Below are 17939 nucleotides of genomic sequence, written 5' to 3'. Positions count from 1 at the left end.
ACTAAATTCCAATTAGGCACTCATCCCTTTTAACATTTGTTATGGACTCTTCTTTGCTGTAATGGTAGTTCATTTAACTATTCAAAGTGAGTCAGCATCTATGGTAGTCTAATAGCTCCATAAGGTTGGCAGGGAATCAGGAGCTGGCACTACATCAAAAAGCAAGAGAGGAACAGTTTATAGCAGTGGTTAGTTAGTTGGGAGTCACAAATAGTGAAAATCCAATAAGAGAATTAGGCCACAAAATCTTACTCATGTCAGGCTCACAGTAGAGAAAGCATGCCAACCAAATCAAACACTGTTCTAAGGAATGAAATGAAGAGCTATACTTTTTGTGTGTGTGCTGGTATTGGAGCTTGATGGAAAGGCCTGGGCACATCCTTTAGCTTTTTTGCTCAAGGGTTGTACTCTACCACTTGAGCCACAGCTCCACTTGTGGCTCTTTGGTATAAGTCTCATAGACTTTCTTGCCTGGGCTGGCTTTGAATCCATGATCCTTAGATCCTGGTAAGCTAGGATTATAGGCATGAGCCACCAGTGCTCAAAAGAAGGTATGCCTTTTATTATGCTGGGAACATGGGAGAATGTTATGTATATCACCAAACAACTCTCTGCCCTGTTTTTGAGGAAGAGTGCACTATGATTTACACTGACCTGCTCTCCCTGTCTCAGCACTACTGAACGACTGACTAAAAGTAAAAACTGGGCTGGGGATATAGCCTAGTGGCAAGAGTGCCTGCCTCGGATACATGAGGCCCTAGGTTCGGTTCCCCAGCACCACATATACAGAAAACGGCCAGAAGCGGTGCTGTGGCTCAAGTGGCAGAGTGCTAGCCTTGAGCGGGAAGAAGCCAGGGACAGTGCTCAGGCCCTGAGGCCAAGGCCCAGGACTGGCCAAAAAAAAAAAAAAAAAGTAAAAACTATGGAAACTTTCATATACAACACGTTTCAGATCTGTCTTATATGCCATAGGCAGCCTGGTTTGTTCAACACCTGGACTACCTTGTTGGATAAGGTTTTTTGATATTTTTTTGGTAATTTGTGCAGTCCTACTAAGACGGTTTTCATGAGTCAGCAAATAGTAAAGGAAGTTTTTCATGAATCAAACAATGATTTCTACTCTTCATCAGTAAAATGGGAACATTAGCATTCATTTCGAATGGTTATAAGGACTAAATGAAAGACAGCTTTTTATTTTTATTTATTTATTTATTTTGCCCAGTCCTGGGCCTTGGACTCAGGGCCTGAGCAGTGTCCCTGGCTTCTTTGTGCTCAAGGCTAGCACTCTGCCACTTGAGCCACAGCGCCACTTCTGGCCGTTTTCTGGATATGTGGTGCTGGGGAATTGAACCCAGGGTCTCACGTATACGAGGCAAGCACTCTTGCCACCAGGCCATATTCCCCAGCCCAAAAGACAGCTTTTTAAAATGTAGTGTATAACTTGATTTTCAACTGTTCGGTGACTGGTAGATGTTATCACAAGAAGACAAAATTTTGCAACTAATTATTTGACCAAAAATTCTGAGATGAGTTAATACTCAGATTTACCATGCTAATGTATCCAATAAATATGGCTTATAACAACATTTCCCTTCAAGATGACTTGTAGAACTATGCTACTCATCAGCTACTCAGATATACAAGTAAACTCTAACCTCCTTTACCATTTTATGAGACCTCAAGACTTCTCCATTCCTAATGTTTGTTTTTCCTTTTTTTTTTTTTTGAAACAGGGTCTTGCTGTGTAGCCCAGGCTTTTATACAAATACAATTCAGCCAAGTTGAGAAAATATATATATTGAGAAAAATATAAATCTTATGTTTTACATAGTTGTATAAGAACATAATAGTTTATTTCTAATACATTTTCCTTATGGAACTCTGATTATTACACAGGACAAATTTATGCACCTACCTAACTCAATATACTATTTTTGAATACCAAAATATTCCTTATAACTTTTGGATTGAATAGACTTTATCCATTTAAATTTAAACAAGTTGTTCTAGATTCAGTTGCCTGAAACTAAGAACCATGACTAATAAATACAGAAACAAAGAACACTTCAAAGTCAGTATTTATCTAATTCATCTGGTACAAATAAAAATTAGCCAAATGCATTATACCCATAAACTAAAACCCCTCTGTACAATTAATTTAAAAATAAATATAAATTAAAATAAATGAGCAAAAAACTCACAAATATGGTTTTTAACATGTTCTACTCATTTTACATCAGTTGTAACATGTCAAGTTCACTAAAAACTCAGCAATATTGGTAAAATGACAAATACTTTCTATGGGGCTGGGGATATGGCCTAGTGGCAAGAGTGCTTGCCTCGTATATATGAGGCCCTGGGTTCAATTCCCCAGCACCACATATCCAGAAAACGGGTAGAAGCGGCGCTGTGGCTCAAGTGGCAGAGTGCTAGCCTTGAGCAAAAAGAAGCCAGGAACAGTGCTTAGGCCCTGAGTCCAAGGCCCAGGACTGGCCAAAAAACGAAAAAAGAAAAAAGAAAAGAAAATCATAGAAAACAAAAAACAAAACAAAACAAATACTTTCTATGATTTTCTTTTCTTTTCTTTTCTTTTTTTGGCCAGTCGTGGGGCTTGGACTCAGGGCCTGAGCACTGTCTCTGGGTTCTTTTTCTTCTTCTTCTTTTTCTTTTTTGTTCAAGGCTAGCACTCTGCCACTTAAGCCACAGCGCCACTTCTGGCTGTTTTCTGTATATGTGGCACTGGGGAACTGAACCAGGGCTTCATGTATACAAGGCAAGCACTCTTGCCACTAGGTCATATTCCCAGCCCTCTATGATTTTCTTTATACACTGATCAAGTTTCATTAACCAAAATAGTTAAAAATATCAAAACACAGTAAAAGCTGGGAGAGATGCATATCTACATTTATAGTCCCTGCCCCTGGCAGTCTAACTCAGGAAGTTAAAGAGTTTGAGGCCAGCCTAGGAGACTGAGACCCAATCTCAAAACATCAAATAGGATCCAAATGCTAGGGGCTCACACCTGTAATCCTAACTACAGGGGAAGCTGAGAATGGGAGGATCATGTTTTGAAGATAGCTCAGGGAGAAAAGTGTATGAGCTCCCTTCTCAACACATTTGTGGGCACAGTGGCATGTCCTGATATTCTGGATTCAAGGGAGGTTGAGATTGGAAGGACTGTGGCTACAGGACAGCCCTGAAGAGTAAAGATCCAAGGCTCCCTCTGAATACAAAAAGCTGAGTGTGGTGGTGCATGCCTGGGTAGCAAGTGAGACACTATCTTTAACATTGCAAAAAAAGGTCTGGAGGGATAGTTCAATGGTGGACTCCCAATCTAGTAAGTGTGAGGCACTGAATTCAAAAGCCCAGTCCTACCGAAAGAACAGAAAAGTCCCCCTTCTATGAGGTCTATCTAATTTTTCTAAAGCCCATACTTTTTCTAGTATGCCAAGCTGCTTCCTAAAAGAATCATAAATCAATGTCAGCTCCTTAATTATTTTTCATAAATAAATATAAAGCATTTGATCAAATACATATACCTAAATTAAGTGTTAAGAGTTACTGGAAGGAGTAGAATATAAATTTTTGTCTTCGAAGAGAAAGTTGAATGCTCTTGATTAATTCTAAGATTGATAATAATTTTATAAAAAAGAATTAAAAAAATAGAATTACTTTTTTGCTGTTTTGTCTGCTAAACTAACCTAACTTTCTTGAAGTCTACTCACCTATTAAATCAGATCCGTTCAGTGGCATAGCTAAAGCGAAAATAGACTGTCAAAAGCAATAGTTGTTTTCATTTATCAAAAGCCTGATAATTAATTCATTAGCCTGTCAGTCAATTATACTGCCGATAAATTCATGAAAGTGGGCTGGGTGCAAGTGGCTCATACTTGCAAATCCTAACTACTCAGGAAGCTGACATTACAGTTTAGAAGCCAGCTCTAGCAGGAATCCGTGAAACTCTTAGCTCCAATTAACTACCTCAAAAGCCAGTAGTGGAGCTGTGACTCAAGTGGCAGAATATTAGCCTTGAACAAAAAATTTTGCTCAGGGAGAGAGTCCAAGCTCTGAGTTCAAGTCCCAGGACCAGCACAGGAAAACAAAAGAGAAAAGTTCATGAAAATAGAAATGAATAGCTTACTGTGCACATGGAAGACTTCGTAATCTTCATGGTAAAATCAGAAGAAAATTCCAAATCTGAGATAGATGTGGTATGGCAATCTATATGCTACCCATTATAAAAAAGAGAAAGGAAAAAATTAGTTTAAAATACTAAAAAAAATTACTTTTATACACATACTTGCACATATACAGGATTGCTGTGAACCACTGTTTTGTAAATCTGCATCGCTTAGAGAGTGTTTTGGAACTCTTTCCAAATATAAGGATTACTAACATTATTATTCAATTTTTCTTTAAATCAAATTAGTATCTTTTACTTGATTTCTTGTAAACAATAATATATATTAAGTTAAAGCTTCACTACTTCTTCTAAGACACACAAAAAATACTTTCAAAAATATTTTTCTGTCTTATCTTTTCTGTAAGGTATGTGTAATCACTGTCAATATTTTTAAAATAAGGAACAGAAACTCTAAAACACATGCTAATAAAAGGAAACATGTTTTAGCAATTCACTTAGGCAAGTTTATTAAATAAACCACAATAATGCAAACTGAATAACTATAAAGATTCAACTTGGGAAAAAAACAGCCAATTATTTTTGGTTTTGCACTCTGCTCTGGTCCACATTCATGTTGGCGATCACTTTTTAAACTATAGTAGCCTAAATAGGCTAAGGGCTGCCACTGCTGAGCTGTCATGAATAAACTAGATAATAGCATGGCAAACAGAATTCAAATAACCACATACCCGAGGCATGAATGAACAGTTTCAAAATAAAATAAAGCTAAGTGTGGTTACCTTTTATTTGCAGGGCAGGAACACAGATCAAATGATACTTAAATGTTTAATGATTTTATTTTAAAAGGTATACTTATAAAATACCTTTGTTCTTCAGTCCTAAACTTTTCATTTTAATTATTTGTTCACAGCAGTGCTGGAGATTAAACAAAAAGATCACGAGACAGAGAGAGAGAGAGAGAGAGAGAGAGAGAGAGAGAGATCTCCTCTTCCTGTTTTGCCTTAAGGCTAGGTTAGCTGAAATTGTACATGCCCGCTCTGAGCCAAAGAGTTCACATAAATCCCTTACAGTCAGTCTTTATAGCCAGTGTACAAGAACAAAACCCAAAAGTCATTGTACAGGTTGTGTGTGTGTTTTTATTTTCCTTAAAAACTGAATGTAACTTAATTAGGTTTGTTCCTTTGAAAAACACTGTGCTTATTATTCTGTGCTCATTTTAATACTTTATTTAAGAACTTTAATAAACATGCTTAATCTAAGCATGTTTACTTAATATCTACTTAGTGCAGAAAGTAATATGATTTCTCAGTAAAGGGTTGTTAGTAAACCCATCTAGAATTAGGAATGTGAATGAGAGAAGTTAAATTGTGTGAGACACATGATAGGAATGAATAATCTGCTGGGGGGAGGGGGACAGAACTGAAGAGGCAGATGTGGCAATACAAACACACATTTTGCCTTCATTAAGCCACAGCTCCAACAGTCAGATTTGAAGGATTATTAAAACTGAGTTATTTAAATATACACAGAGAAGCAATTTCAAAGGGATGGCAAAGTCAAGGGGAAATATTATGACCTAGAGTTGCTTTAGACTAAAGTTCGAAGACATCTACATTTAAAATCAACACATAGATGGTCTGTGTCTCACCACATCCTTGGATCCAAAACCTATTGTGGACTGAGAGTATTTTTTAAATATTGCAGCTTTACTGAATGTTTACAGAAATTCTTTTGGCTGTTCACTGAGCAATATAGTATAACTCTTTACATAGTGAATATATTTCATTAAATGTAAGTAACAGAAAAAATTAAGTATATGGGAGGATGTGCACAGGTCACATGCAAACACGACACCATTTTGCTTAAGACTTTCGAGCATCCTTGGATTTGGGTGTTTGCAAGGAGTCCTGGAACCCAATTGCCCAGATAAGAGAGAAATGACCATACCGATTTCAAATAACTAAGAAAAAGAGCAACATGGTTATGAAAACAAAAATAGGTGGAACACCTACCTTAATGCTACAAGGGTCTGAAATAAGAGTCTTTGGATCTATCACTTCCACAACAGCTTCTGGGATAACTGCCGTCTTCATGCAGGACATGTTGAAGCCATAGACATCATCCCAGAAAGCAATTCTTTCAGCATGCTTATTTACATCACTCACTGCCACTAGGTTGATGGTACAAAAATCTGGGTAGACTGCAACCAATAAAACGCCCAATGACACAGTTATGTTCCTTTCACGAGAGAATATTAATTTCTAAAAGACTAAACGTGAATACCAAATCCATCAGTGTGAAATACTAGCAAGGGAGATTAATGAAGATACAACGTCAGGTAAAACAACCAAGTTCCCTCTTGTTGGCATATTTCTTATCACAGTAGCAAAATTAAAATAAAGATCCCACCAATGAGCATCTGTTAAAATTATTAAAATAGGCTTGAGATAAATATGTTCATGAAAACTTTAAATATGCCATCTTAAAAAGGGTACTCTTGGCCGAGTGCTAGTGATTCATACCTGGAAACCTACCTACTCCAGAGGCTGAGATGTTAAGATTGTGGCTCAAAGCCAGCCTGGGCAGGAAAGCCCATGAAGCTGGAAGCAGAGCTTTGGCTCAAGTGGCATAGTGCTAGCCTTGAGCAAAAAAACTCAGAAACAGTACCCATCCCCTGAGTTCAAGCCTCAGGACAGACAAAACAACGTACCCTCTAAAACATAAAGCATCAAACTAGCTAGGAAGACACAGCAGGTAAAAAAAAAAGAAAAGATGTAATGGAATTTCATAGTTATGAAGAAGTCCAGTTCAAAATACCTTCTTTTAATATAATAGGAAGTAGTATGAGCATTAAGTAGGTGTCAGGTATATGTGCCTGTCTAAAAACTGTAGACATATGTCCCTACCCTTAAGAAACTTAATTTAATGTGACAATTGCTAACAAGGGGAAAGCATGAAGTACTTGGGAGTTCTTAGCAAAATCAGCTAGCTCAGGCATGGCTGGAGCCAAGATAAGGACTGAAGGACAATTTAGGAGTATAGGGGAAAAGAATGTATTGTAGGCAGAGTGAACAGTATGCATGAAGGGTGTTAATAAATGCAATACAATTAGGCAGAAATGAGACATATGGTCAGAAAGGTGCCTCAGTAAACCATAGTAGTAAATTGGTCGTTAGTAAAATAATAAAAACCTAGTGAAAAATGTTACATAGGCTATAGTAACATGATCAGATTTGTGTTTTAGAAAAAAAAATTGGAACGTAATGTGAAGAATGAATGAGCGAATATAACACTAAAACAAAGATAGGTCATAAGAACTAGAGGGATGGCTATGGGATTGGAAAGGAGATACTTAGGAAGCAAAACCAGGACTTAGATTGATTGGCTGTGACAGTGAGGAAGAGGTAGACTTAAGGATGACTGAGTTTAGTTTCAGTAACAGAGTGGATTGTCCTATTAATCAGTAAATCAGGGAGTAAATATGGGCAATTTAAGAGTAATATGAGGGGCTGGGGATATGGCCTAGTGGCAAGAGTGCTTGCCTCGTATACATGAGGCCCTGGGTTCAATTCCCCAGCACCACATATATAGAAAATGGCCAGAAATGGCGCTGTGACTCAAGTGGCAGAGTGCTAGCCTTGAGCAAAAAGAAGCCAGGGACAGTGCTCAGGCCCTGAGTCCAAGCCCCAGGACTGGCCAAAAATAAATAAATAAATAAGAGTAATATGAAACATGCTTACGGCATGAACAGATAAAATATTATATACAGAGCTAACACACATTTCTAAGACTATATGAGTCCAAATTTTAGAGTTTCTAAGCATATAAATGGAAATGTAAGTAACAGGAACTCACAAATCCAGGAGGCAAGGACACAATGAATATGAGAGTTTAAGGGGGAGAAAAGAAAAGGAAGCCAAACAACTAGGAGCACAGAAAGAAGGGGGGAGAGGAGGACACTGGGACAGTTCCATAAAACGTGATTTAAGAAGAAACATTACTGACAACAAGTTAATGTCTTTATGATACAAAACTTGAAAAAAAGCTGATTTTTCTTTTGACAAAGAAGAAAACTAACTTCAAATCTTAACGTGTAGGTGACTCATGGATTAAAATATAAATCAGATTCCCTTATCACAAAAAAACAAATACAAATATATGAAAGAAATGGAGAACTGGAAAAAATCCAAATATTGTTAATTAGTCTCAGACTTAAACAGTAGAAAAATGACCCTTTCCTACTCTCAAACTTTGTGTCCATCTATAGCATTAGAAATTTTATTACCCAGTGACAACAGCACTGTTTTCCTCCAAACAAAACTCAAAGTAAGGTATCTCGGCATCCAAACAACCACTTCTCAATCCATGTTATGAGATACCCAGAAGAAAAACTACTACTACTTCATTGGTAAGTTTCTCAATTGATCCCCATAGTGCAAGTAAGGAAGATGTGCTGGCGGCCCTGGGCCAGAGTCCACTGCCTTCTAAACCGTGTTACTTCCATTCCTTCACAAACAGGTAATGTTTCCTGACTAGGTTTAAATGGATGACTGATACAAATTCTTTCAAGTAACTGGTTTGTTATTTGGAATACTGATGAGCAAGAGATCTGCTATAAGAAACTGTGTTTAATTTCTAGAAGCAAATCTGGAAGATCATGAACACTAAAGAGACAAAGAATTCTGAAGCATAAGCTATTTGGCTAGCTTTTTCATATAACCTTTATTGGCTTTGCCATGCTGTGCCCTGAAATTTCATCCTGATTGAGGAGCACAGAAAAGGAGCAGGCTTGGCAATTTTTTTTTCCAAACTCATTATTTTAAGTTCCTTAGGTTCTTTTGAAATTACTGTTTTCCTAGAAAGAATTGTTTTCCTAGAAAGACAGCTAACAGATTGGGAGAGGTTTACCAGCAATACATCAGACAAAGGCTTAATGCTCAATATATACAACAAGCTCAAGAAACTAACCTACTAACCTTTCCCAACACTAATAAAATCAATCACAATATGGGCAAGAGAGCTAAGGAGAAACTTCTCAGAAAAGATAAGGGGAAAGAAACATGAGGAAATGCTTATCATCCCTGGCCATGAAGGAAATGCAAATGAAAATAACTCTGAGATTCTACCTCACACCAGTTAGATTGGCCAATGTTGTGAATTTGAACACATGTTAGCGGGGATGTGGGGAAAAAGGAATCCTATTGTACTGTTGGTGGGTATGTGGACAGCAGTCTGGAGGTTCCTCAAAAAACTAAACATATACTTTCCCTACAATGCAGCCATACTGTTCCTGTGCATCTACCCAGAACATCATGAGCCAGGACACAAAGCCACCTGGGGCTGGGAATGTGGCTTAGTGGTAGAATGCTTGTCTAGCATGCATGAAGCCCTGGGTTTGATTCCTCGGTACCACATAAAACAGATAAAGCCAGACATGGCACTGTGGCTCAAGTGGTAGAGTGCTAGCCTTGAGCAAAAGAAGCTCAGGGACAGTGCCCAGGCCTTGAGTTCAAGCCCCAGGACTAGGGAAAAAAAAAAAAAAGACCTGCACATCCATGTTCATTGCTGTATTATTCACAATAGTCAAGATATGGAAACAGCCCAGATGGCCCACAACAAATGAAGAGACTCAAAAAATTTGAGACCTATACACAATGGAATTTTATACAGCCCTCAGAAAGAACTAAATTACACCATTTGCAATGATATGGATGGAACTAGAACAAATCATGCTAAGTGAATTAAGCCAAGCTGAGAGAGAAAAATAGTGCATGATTTCTCCAATATGTGGAAATCAAATGTAAAATACACTTTGTTATGATAAATTATACAGGATTCTACACACTCAAACACAGTGAGACGACTCTTAAGAAAGAAACACAAAAAGTTGGGCACTGGTGGCTCATACCTATAATCCTAGCTACTAAGGAGGCTGAAGAGGGCAGTTCAAAGCCAGTTCAAAGCCAGCTCAGGCAGAAAAGTCCTTGTGAGACTCATCTCCAATAAACTACTAAGAAAAAGCTGGGGGGCTGGGGATATAGCCTAGTGGCAAGAGTGCCTGCCTCGGATACACGAGGCCCTAGGTTCGATTCCCCAGCACCACATATACAGAAAACGGCCAGAAGCCGCGCTGTGGCTCAAGTGGCAGAGTGCTAGCCTTGAGCGGGAAGAAGCCAGGGACAGTGCTCAGGCCCTGAGTCCAAGGCCCAGGACTGGCCAAAAAAAAAAAAAAAAAAAAAAGCTGGAAGTGGTGCTGTGGCTCAAATGGTAAAGTGCTAGCCTTAAGCACAAAGAGGCTCAGGGACAGCTCCCAGGCCCTAAGTTCAAGACCCATAACTGACCAAAAAAAGCCAAAACAAAACAAAACCCACAAAGGCTCAATGCTGACATGCCTCTTCCTATCTACATATACCTACATGTTTGTCTAGCTAGCTAGCTAAATAAACTCTAAAATATGGAAACAAGTGATCTCTTTTCAAAAAAATAATTTGTTGATTCTGTCTTTGTTCTTTATGTAGTTTGTTCAAGTGTGTGTCTTTGAGAGGGTGTGGGGAAGGGCATAGAACTCAAGGGGAAAAGGGTGAAAAAGCACAGCATGGAGCTCACTGGACATTGATGAAAGTGAACTACAATTCATGGGTGGAGATGGGAGGGAGGGGCTGGGAGAGAGCGAGGAAACAGAAGTACAAAAGGAAATGTACTCATTACCTCACTCATGTAATTGTAATCCCTCTGTATATTACCTCCAAAATAACAATAAAGTAAATTAAAAAAAATAAATACGTCATTTCAAAGATCAGGGAAAACAGAAATTACTGGGTTTTTTTTTGTTGTTGGTGTGAAAGGAGCCACAAACAACATGTAAACAAATGAGCAGGGCTGTGAGCCTCTTAAGCATTATCCATAGATAAGGCTTACAGGAGAGGAAGCTTAAAAGATGTGAGGAGGTTATGATTAGGGCCATCATAATGATGCTACTTCAGCGAGTACACTCAACACTGTAGTTGATGGGAACAAAATATTCTAAGGAGTTAGACAGTACTTAGCAAAGTTCATAAAGTTCTTCCTCTTTAGAATACTATTCAAAGTCACTACGTTTTTTGAATGTCACCAATCTCTATATCTGATTGAAAAATAATGGCCCCTAAATCAAATCCAGTCTCTTCCTATTTTTGTAAAGTAACATTTAATTAGAATGCCATCATTTGTTTACATATTATCTATGGCCATACAGTTATAGTGGTAGGGCTGAATAGTTGGGACAGAGACCAAATGGTCTATGAACCCAAAAATACAGTTAGCTTTTCTGACTCTACTTCAAATAATATGATGGATTATGTATACCATGAAGAAAAATGGTAACATTTTCATAAAAAAATTACACCATATTGAAAGTAATAGAACAACTTTGAAATTATACTGATAGTAGAAAGAACCAAAGAAAAATGTTTTACTTTTTCGAGTATTGAGGTCTATTTTCCAAGTTAATTATATTTCACAAAGAGAGAAAAATTATAGACTTTGTTTTAGAAATTAGAAACAAAATGATTTTTTAAAACCTCTCAGTAAGATCTGTAAATACATATGAAGATTTGTAAATACATATGAAGATTTGTAATCACAGTTATAGGTCTACACAGCTGTCTAAATTACAGGCTCCCTGACAGAATTATAAATAATCCTTACTTTCACATTCTGACACATTTGTAATTTGAATTTTGTCAGATAGGAGCTATAATTGAATAATTATTCTGTTTGTAGGTGAAATTAACAAAGCGCTGATTGGGCAAAAGAATCCTCTTAACAGACCATTTATAAATTCCTGGCTTTGACATCTGTGTCCTTCTCGATTCACTGCCCAGAATTCATTTGTCACTACAACAGCTCACAATGATGGGAAAGGCTTTATCTCTCAGAAAGGGTCTCAAAAAATTTTGGACAATAATGGATGAGATGCACAAGAACACAATTTCTAGTAAAACACAAGTATCTGCTTGGATATAAATAACCACAGAGGAAGAATGGTTTGAAACAAAAGGAGATATTCAGTCAAAATAAACTATGCTTTCCCAACACACCAAGATTTTAGTGAGGTAACCACCAATGATGCAAAATGTTCAATGTACTTATATAAAAGGAAATGTACTACGAGGCCAATAGATAAACAGATATATTATGAGTTAAGTAAGCTTAAACATCTTCCAACTTATAAACCACAAATATCTTAAATATTAATTGGAAACTGAGCCCAGGTCTCCATCATTAACTTACAAAGAGTGATTAGGCCCATGAAACAGCTAGGCTAACATGTAGCTGCAATGTGCTTTGAAAAATTAGTTACTGATAAAGGTAGAAATCAACACTAGTGAAACATTGTTGAAAAAAGCTCAACTAAGAAACGTAAAAAAAGCAAACCTGAAGATGTAGACACAGTGAATTAAGAAACTGCTAAAGGAAAGCATTAAACACTATGACAACCAATATACTATCATATTTGATAGTACAGAGAGTATAGAAAAGGTGAGATGCTACAGAAAAGGTAGGGACAGGTGTTAATATCACAGTTATGTGTGTAAATCTAATTAATTGTAATTAGAGAATTAACATTTAGTGAACTTTGATTTTTTAAAACTGCACTGTAATTTTCATTTTACAGAGAAGGAAACTGAAGTTTAGTTTTGCAACTGAAGTTGCAAAAATTACTACTTCCCATCAGCCAACATAACAACCCGATCTCTGATGAGCAAATTTAGCTTAAAGTCTGTCTATATATATGATCCATGTTTTCTATTCAGCATGCTGTCACATTTGATATATTTCAAATGGAAGACAGAAGAATCTTGTCTACTTTAAGCAAGAAAAAAGATAAAAGATAAAAAGAAAAAAGATGAAAAAGAAAATGTATTGAGAAAGATCAGCTAGTGATAAAATTAATAAACTCAAGAAAATGGAAATGTTCAGCCCTATTTCCTTCACCCTCAGTGAAGGGATGACATGATAGGGCAAAAACAATCAGTAAAGAGAAAGCAGCAGAGTAGAAATGAGAAGAGTAAGATGTGTGGGTCAGTATGCAGAGACATCATGTATGCAAACAAACAAACAATGACTAAAGTATGTTTGCAAATGTGTAGTTTACAACAAAGAGTTTCTTATTAACATAGAACAGAGTTCCTCTGGTGAATTTCAATACATAATCTTGGAGAGAAACAAGGTGTCCATCAACCACTCTAGATGGCTGCCCCCTTCCTCTATGAAAGAAGAAAAAGACAGAAACCTGCTTTTCTTCCCTCTCCCATGGGTTAGGCACTGGCAATACCACCCAGGTTCCACTAATGATATCCATCAAAAGCTATGTCTACATTTCAGGGGCAGTATTGCCTATATTGGCGGGATCAGCTATTGGAACTGGTATTATTTCTAAAATGTCCCAGAGGCAATGTTGAACACTGCTCCTAGTACCATAACCTTTCAGTCTGGTTTTCCAGTTCTCACAATTTGTGTCATACCCTATTCTTTCAATAAATTATTTTTTGGTCCTAGTGGATTTATACTTCTTGCAACAAGTACATGGACTAATACAAAGGAAAAGAGATACACACACACACTAGGGAATTGAACTCAGGCTTGTGCACCACCCCCGACACACACACACACACACACACACAGGCCAGGGAGTTGAACTCAGGCTTGTGCACCATCCCTGAGCTTTTTTTGCTGAAGGCTATTACTCTACCATTTGAACCACAGCACCAGTTCTGGCCTTTTCTGTTTATGAGGTACTGAGGAATGGAACCCAAGGCTTCATGCATGCTAGGCAAGCACTCTACCACTAAGCCACAATCCCAGTCTTAACATAAATTCTTAATAACATAACTCCTTAGACAGTTTGCTTTTCCCAGCCAGGTTGGCACCTGAATCTCCTATTTCTAGTCAACAGGAAATCTGTGGTTTCCAAAGCAAAAATGAATATGGCTCTTCCCCTACATTTTGGTTCACAAGCATCTGGTGAGAAGAGGGTCTGCATACATACACATACACACACATAAATACACACATACATATGTATGTACATACATGTATGCATACACAAATGAAAAGTCCCATGGGATGATTGTGATGATCTTCATAAAGATAAATTAGAAATGACTTAGAAAGTGGTTATATTACTACTTCTGCACTGTACTGAACAAACAATTCTCAACTCAAATGTAACTACAGGAAAATAAGTTTAGTTTTGATTTATAGGTATAGAAACTCCTCTCAATATAATGTACATTACTGAAAGGCAATGAAAACAACACTTCTTTAAAGTAGCATATAAGATGTTGCCATTAAAAGATCGTAAATTATCTCTTATAAAATTTATGATTTTATAAGCTATCATTGATTCATGATTGGTTCCAGAAAGCAAATTATTTCTGTATTCTCTAAGTATGCAATTTGAATTGGTTCCATTCCCAAATGTGTCTACTTTGATTACTTGATTAACATGTCAGCTTCTACATTGAAAGTGACTCTTCACTATTTGTAGTTAGTAGATATTTTGTGGAAAGGTTCAAATTATTCATTTCTAATTATTTATAACTGAAAAGACTGTTTTCTGTCTTCTTTAAAGGATTATAGGCATAAAATAATTAAAACTGTGAAGTATGTAATGGTAGAACAACCCTAAGGCATCTATAAAACTACTAGAAGGAACAAATAAACTTAATGAAGTCATAGATACAGGTTAATAAACAAAAAATTATATGTATTTTTTATACTAGCATCAAAGAACTGGAAAATCACAAGCATATCCATTGTTGAGAATTTAAAAAAAAATCAGGTGGGCACCAGTGGCTCACTTCTGTAATCCCAACTATTAAGGGGACTGAGATCTGAAGATTGTGGTCCAAAGCCAGAATGGACAGAAAAAGTCCTTGAGACTCTTTTCGGCAATTAAACAGTCTGCTACCCTGACAGAGCGCCACCAGCCTAGTAAGTGTGAAGCCTTGAGGTCAAATTCCAGTACTGCTACTTCCCCCACCCAAATATTACAACTGTTGTAGAGTAAAATACACCTAAAAATTCTAGTCAGGTTCATGGGAGAGATTAGGAATCTATCCAAATGCTATTATAAAAAGAACTATTGGGCTGGGAATGTGGCTTAGTGGTAGAGTGCTTGCTAGCATGCATGAAAGCCCTGGGTTCAATTCCTCAGCACCACATAAACAGAAAAAGCCGGAAATGGGGCTGTGGCTCAAGAGGTAGTGCTAGCCTTGAACAACAAGAAGCCAGGGACATTGCTCAGGCCCCAAGTTCACCCAAGCCCCAAGACTGGCAAAAGAAGAACTACTGTTATGGAGAATTTTCTTTGTACGGTACATTTTGGACTTAGGAGTTTCAACTGTACCACAGCTGCCAAGGTAAGTTTGAAAAGGATGAATGGGCAGGAGGAGGTATAGCTACACTCCAGTGCTCAGTCATTACTTCAGCCTCTCTCCCCTTTCTATCCATTATGAGCTGATTGTGGAAATCATTTGCTGATCCTAAAGCTTTGAGATAAGGAAGGTATGAATAAGTGAAGAGAGACATATGCTATCAATTTAACCATTTTTTTTCAAACTAGCGTATGAACTCAGAGCCTCAGGCTTGCTAGGCAAGCACTCTACCATTTGAGCTATATACATCCTTCAGTTTTAATGACTGATGTCAATAACCACATATACTTCTATAGCTATATTCCAGAAGCTGTGGAGCTCCCTGAAATGATATGATACATAATCTCTGCTCTTGAGGATATTTGTTCAAGCAAAAGGCTCGTAAAACACACTCTTACTTGGAGCTAATGCCATGTTTTCAAGAAATGTAAGAGACATTAAAACAAAAAAAGGCCATCTAAATTTACTGGATGTTTGGTACTTTAAACCTTATTAGAAACCAAATAATCACTATTTAAATTGTCTCATTAAATCTCCCAGAAGCTCGGTTTATTTAGAAGTCATGACAATCTGACAGTAAAGTGCATAATGTCTAATTTAGTATGAAATATGCTACTGGAGAAAAATAAAACATGATATGAGTATTAAAAATGAAAAGCCATTTCTCTTAGATTTCTGATTTGAATATCAAAAGGCTTCTAAAACTTAGTCCTTATGATTTTATTTTTAAATCCTTTAGCACAAAAGTGTTCTTGAAAATTCCATTAAAGGATTTTAAAAATAAAATTCTTTACAACAGTGTTCTTGAAAATACCATTAACTTGCCATCCTACATCTTACATAATGTTCTACTTTCAACAATATAGTAAAGGAATGTCTTAAAGCTTCTTCTAATAGAAGCATCTTTCATCTCTACGGTGAACTTTCTCGGTCATGCATAGTTTATTTGAAATAAAGGTTCATTTGGTTCTGCCAGACTGAAATTACATTAATAAAACTAAAATTTTATACTCACCCGATCCTCCTTTTGTCAAGTATTTGTTCTTTGCATAAAGGACAGAATCTAACATGGACTCAAAAAGAAGAAAATAGCCCTGCATAAAAACAGAAAAAAAAAAGATTTAGAAAACATACAACATTCTTATGAGCAGATCAATTTAAATATTTGAAACTATTCTTTTAACAATGAAGAAATGTTTTTTATCTCTGCAAAGTCAGAAATTCTTTTTTGCAGTATATTCTCCATCTAAGAATGACTAGAAAATCAAGCCAAGGTAGAGAGTGGACCCAGGACATAGGTTATGCTCAGTCTTCTTACCCACGGTGCTACTTTCCACATGCAACACTGCAAGGAAAATTTCAGATGAAAACTGATAAACTCTCTGTGATGTTGCAATATTTGTCTATAGCAGTAGTTACATCCCACCTTTGAGGGAACATGTCATAAAGTTGGCAGATATTTCTGATTGTTACAACCGAGCATGGGAGCTGGTAGGTGCTACTGACATCACTGGGTAAGCCATGGGAGCTGCTGAACAGCCCACCACAACCAACCACCTGGCCCAAAATGCTAATGATTAAGGTTAAGAAACCCTTGTCTAGAGCACCAACTCCCAAAGTGTTGCCTGTCTAGTAATTTTCCCTTTGATTAAACAAGGGTAAGGAAGGGTATCCTTACTCAGTGTCAAAATATACCAGATGCCGTATTCCATCTTAAGTTCATAACATACAGGAGCATACTAAAGTTTTCAGTAACACCACAAACAGACCCATTAAACCTGTTTTAATCAAGTATTACCCTCTTTTTTGACTACAGACTTCTTTTTTACTTAAAATCTATGAAAATCTTGTAGACCTAATATTGATTGAAATACAGTTCATTGAACATGCAAAATCCCAGTGCAGATTTATAATCCAGATTTTAGAATATGGCAATGAATCTTCCTTTGGGAAAGGACAATCACTGTACAAATGGAAATCTTGACAAGAAATAACAGTAAATATATAGAAAATGCAGTTCCCATGCATGAATCACTTACAAAGAAACAGGATTAGACTGTGGCTAGTGAACTAGGCTGTAGCTCAAGTGAATTTCTCAACTCAGTCCTGAATACTGCACCTCCACCCGCCCAAATTATTGCCACTAGTAAGTAACTCTACCTTACTTACTCCTCCCAACAAACTAACTTTTTTGTTTACCAACAAAATCTTAACAAGCAAAGCTTATTTGCTGACATGTTCACAGAAGAAAATTTAAGGATTGGAAGAAAACTTTTTCTTGATGGAAGACTTTAGTAGTTTGTTGAAGTCTTAAAAGTTAGTGCCCCACTAATATGACCTACATACTAAGAGAAAAAGGGTTTTGTAGAATTCAA

The 17939-nt window shown here is 37.0% G+C and overlaps 1 protein-coding gene and 1 long non-coding RNA gene across 2 annotated transcripts in view; both read right to left on the bottom strand.

Annotated features, from left to right (window-relative positions):
* The window catches only part of Prmt3 (protein arginine methyltransferase 3), a 98225-nt gene that overhangs the window by 30783 nt on the left and 49503 nt on the right, over window positions 1-17939 (bottom strand). The window contains exons 11-13 of the mRNA XM_048359582.1: window positions 16580-16658; window positions 6157-6344; window positions 4142-4228 (exon numbers count right to left, since the gene is read on the bottom strand). Of these exons, the coding sequence (XP_048215539.1) occupies window positions 4142-4228; window positions 6157-6344; window positions 16580-16658 (354 nt within the window). The remainder of the gene's footprint in view (window positions 1-4141; window positions 4229-6156; window positions 6345-16579; window positions 16659-17939) is intronic.
* On the bottom strand, window positions 13285-13839 carry LOC125361250. Its single transcript, XR_007212920.1, has 2 exons — window positions 13793-13839; window positions 13285-13748 (listed from the first exon to the last, which is right to left on the bottom strand). It is a non-coding gene; the product is annotated as an uncharacterized LOC125361250 (long non-coding RNA).

Source organism: Perognathus longimembris, chromosome 13 (genome assembly GCF_023159225.1).
Source record: "Perognathus longimembris pacificus isolate PPM17 chromosome 13, ASM2315922v1, whole genome shotgun sequence".
NCBI classification, from domain to species: Eukaryota; Metazoa; Chordata; class Mammalia; order Rodentia; family Heteromyidae; genus Perognathus; species Perognathus longimembris.
This window is presented reverse-complemented; position numbering and strand designations above follow the sequence as displayed.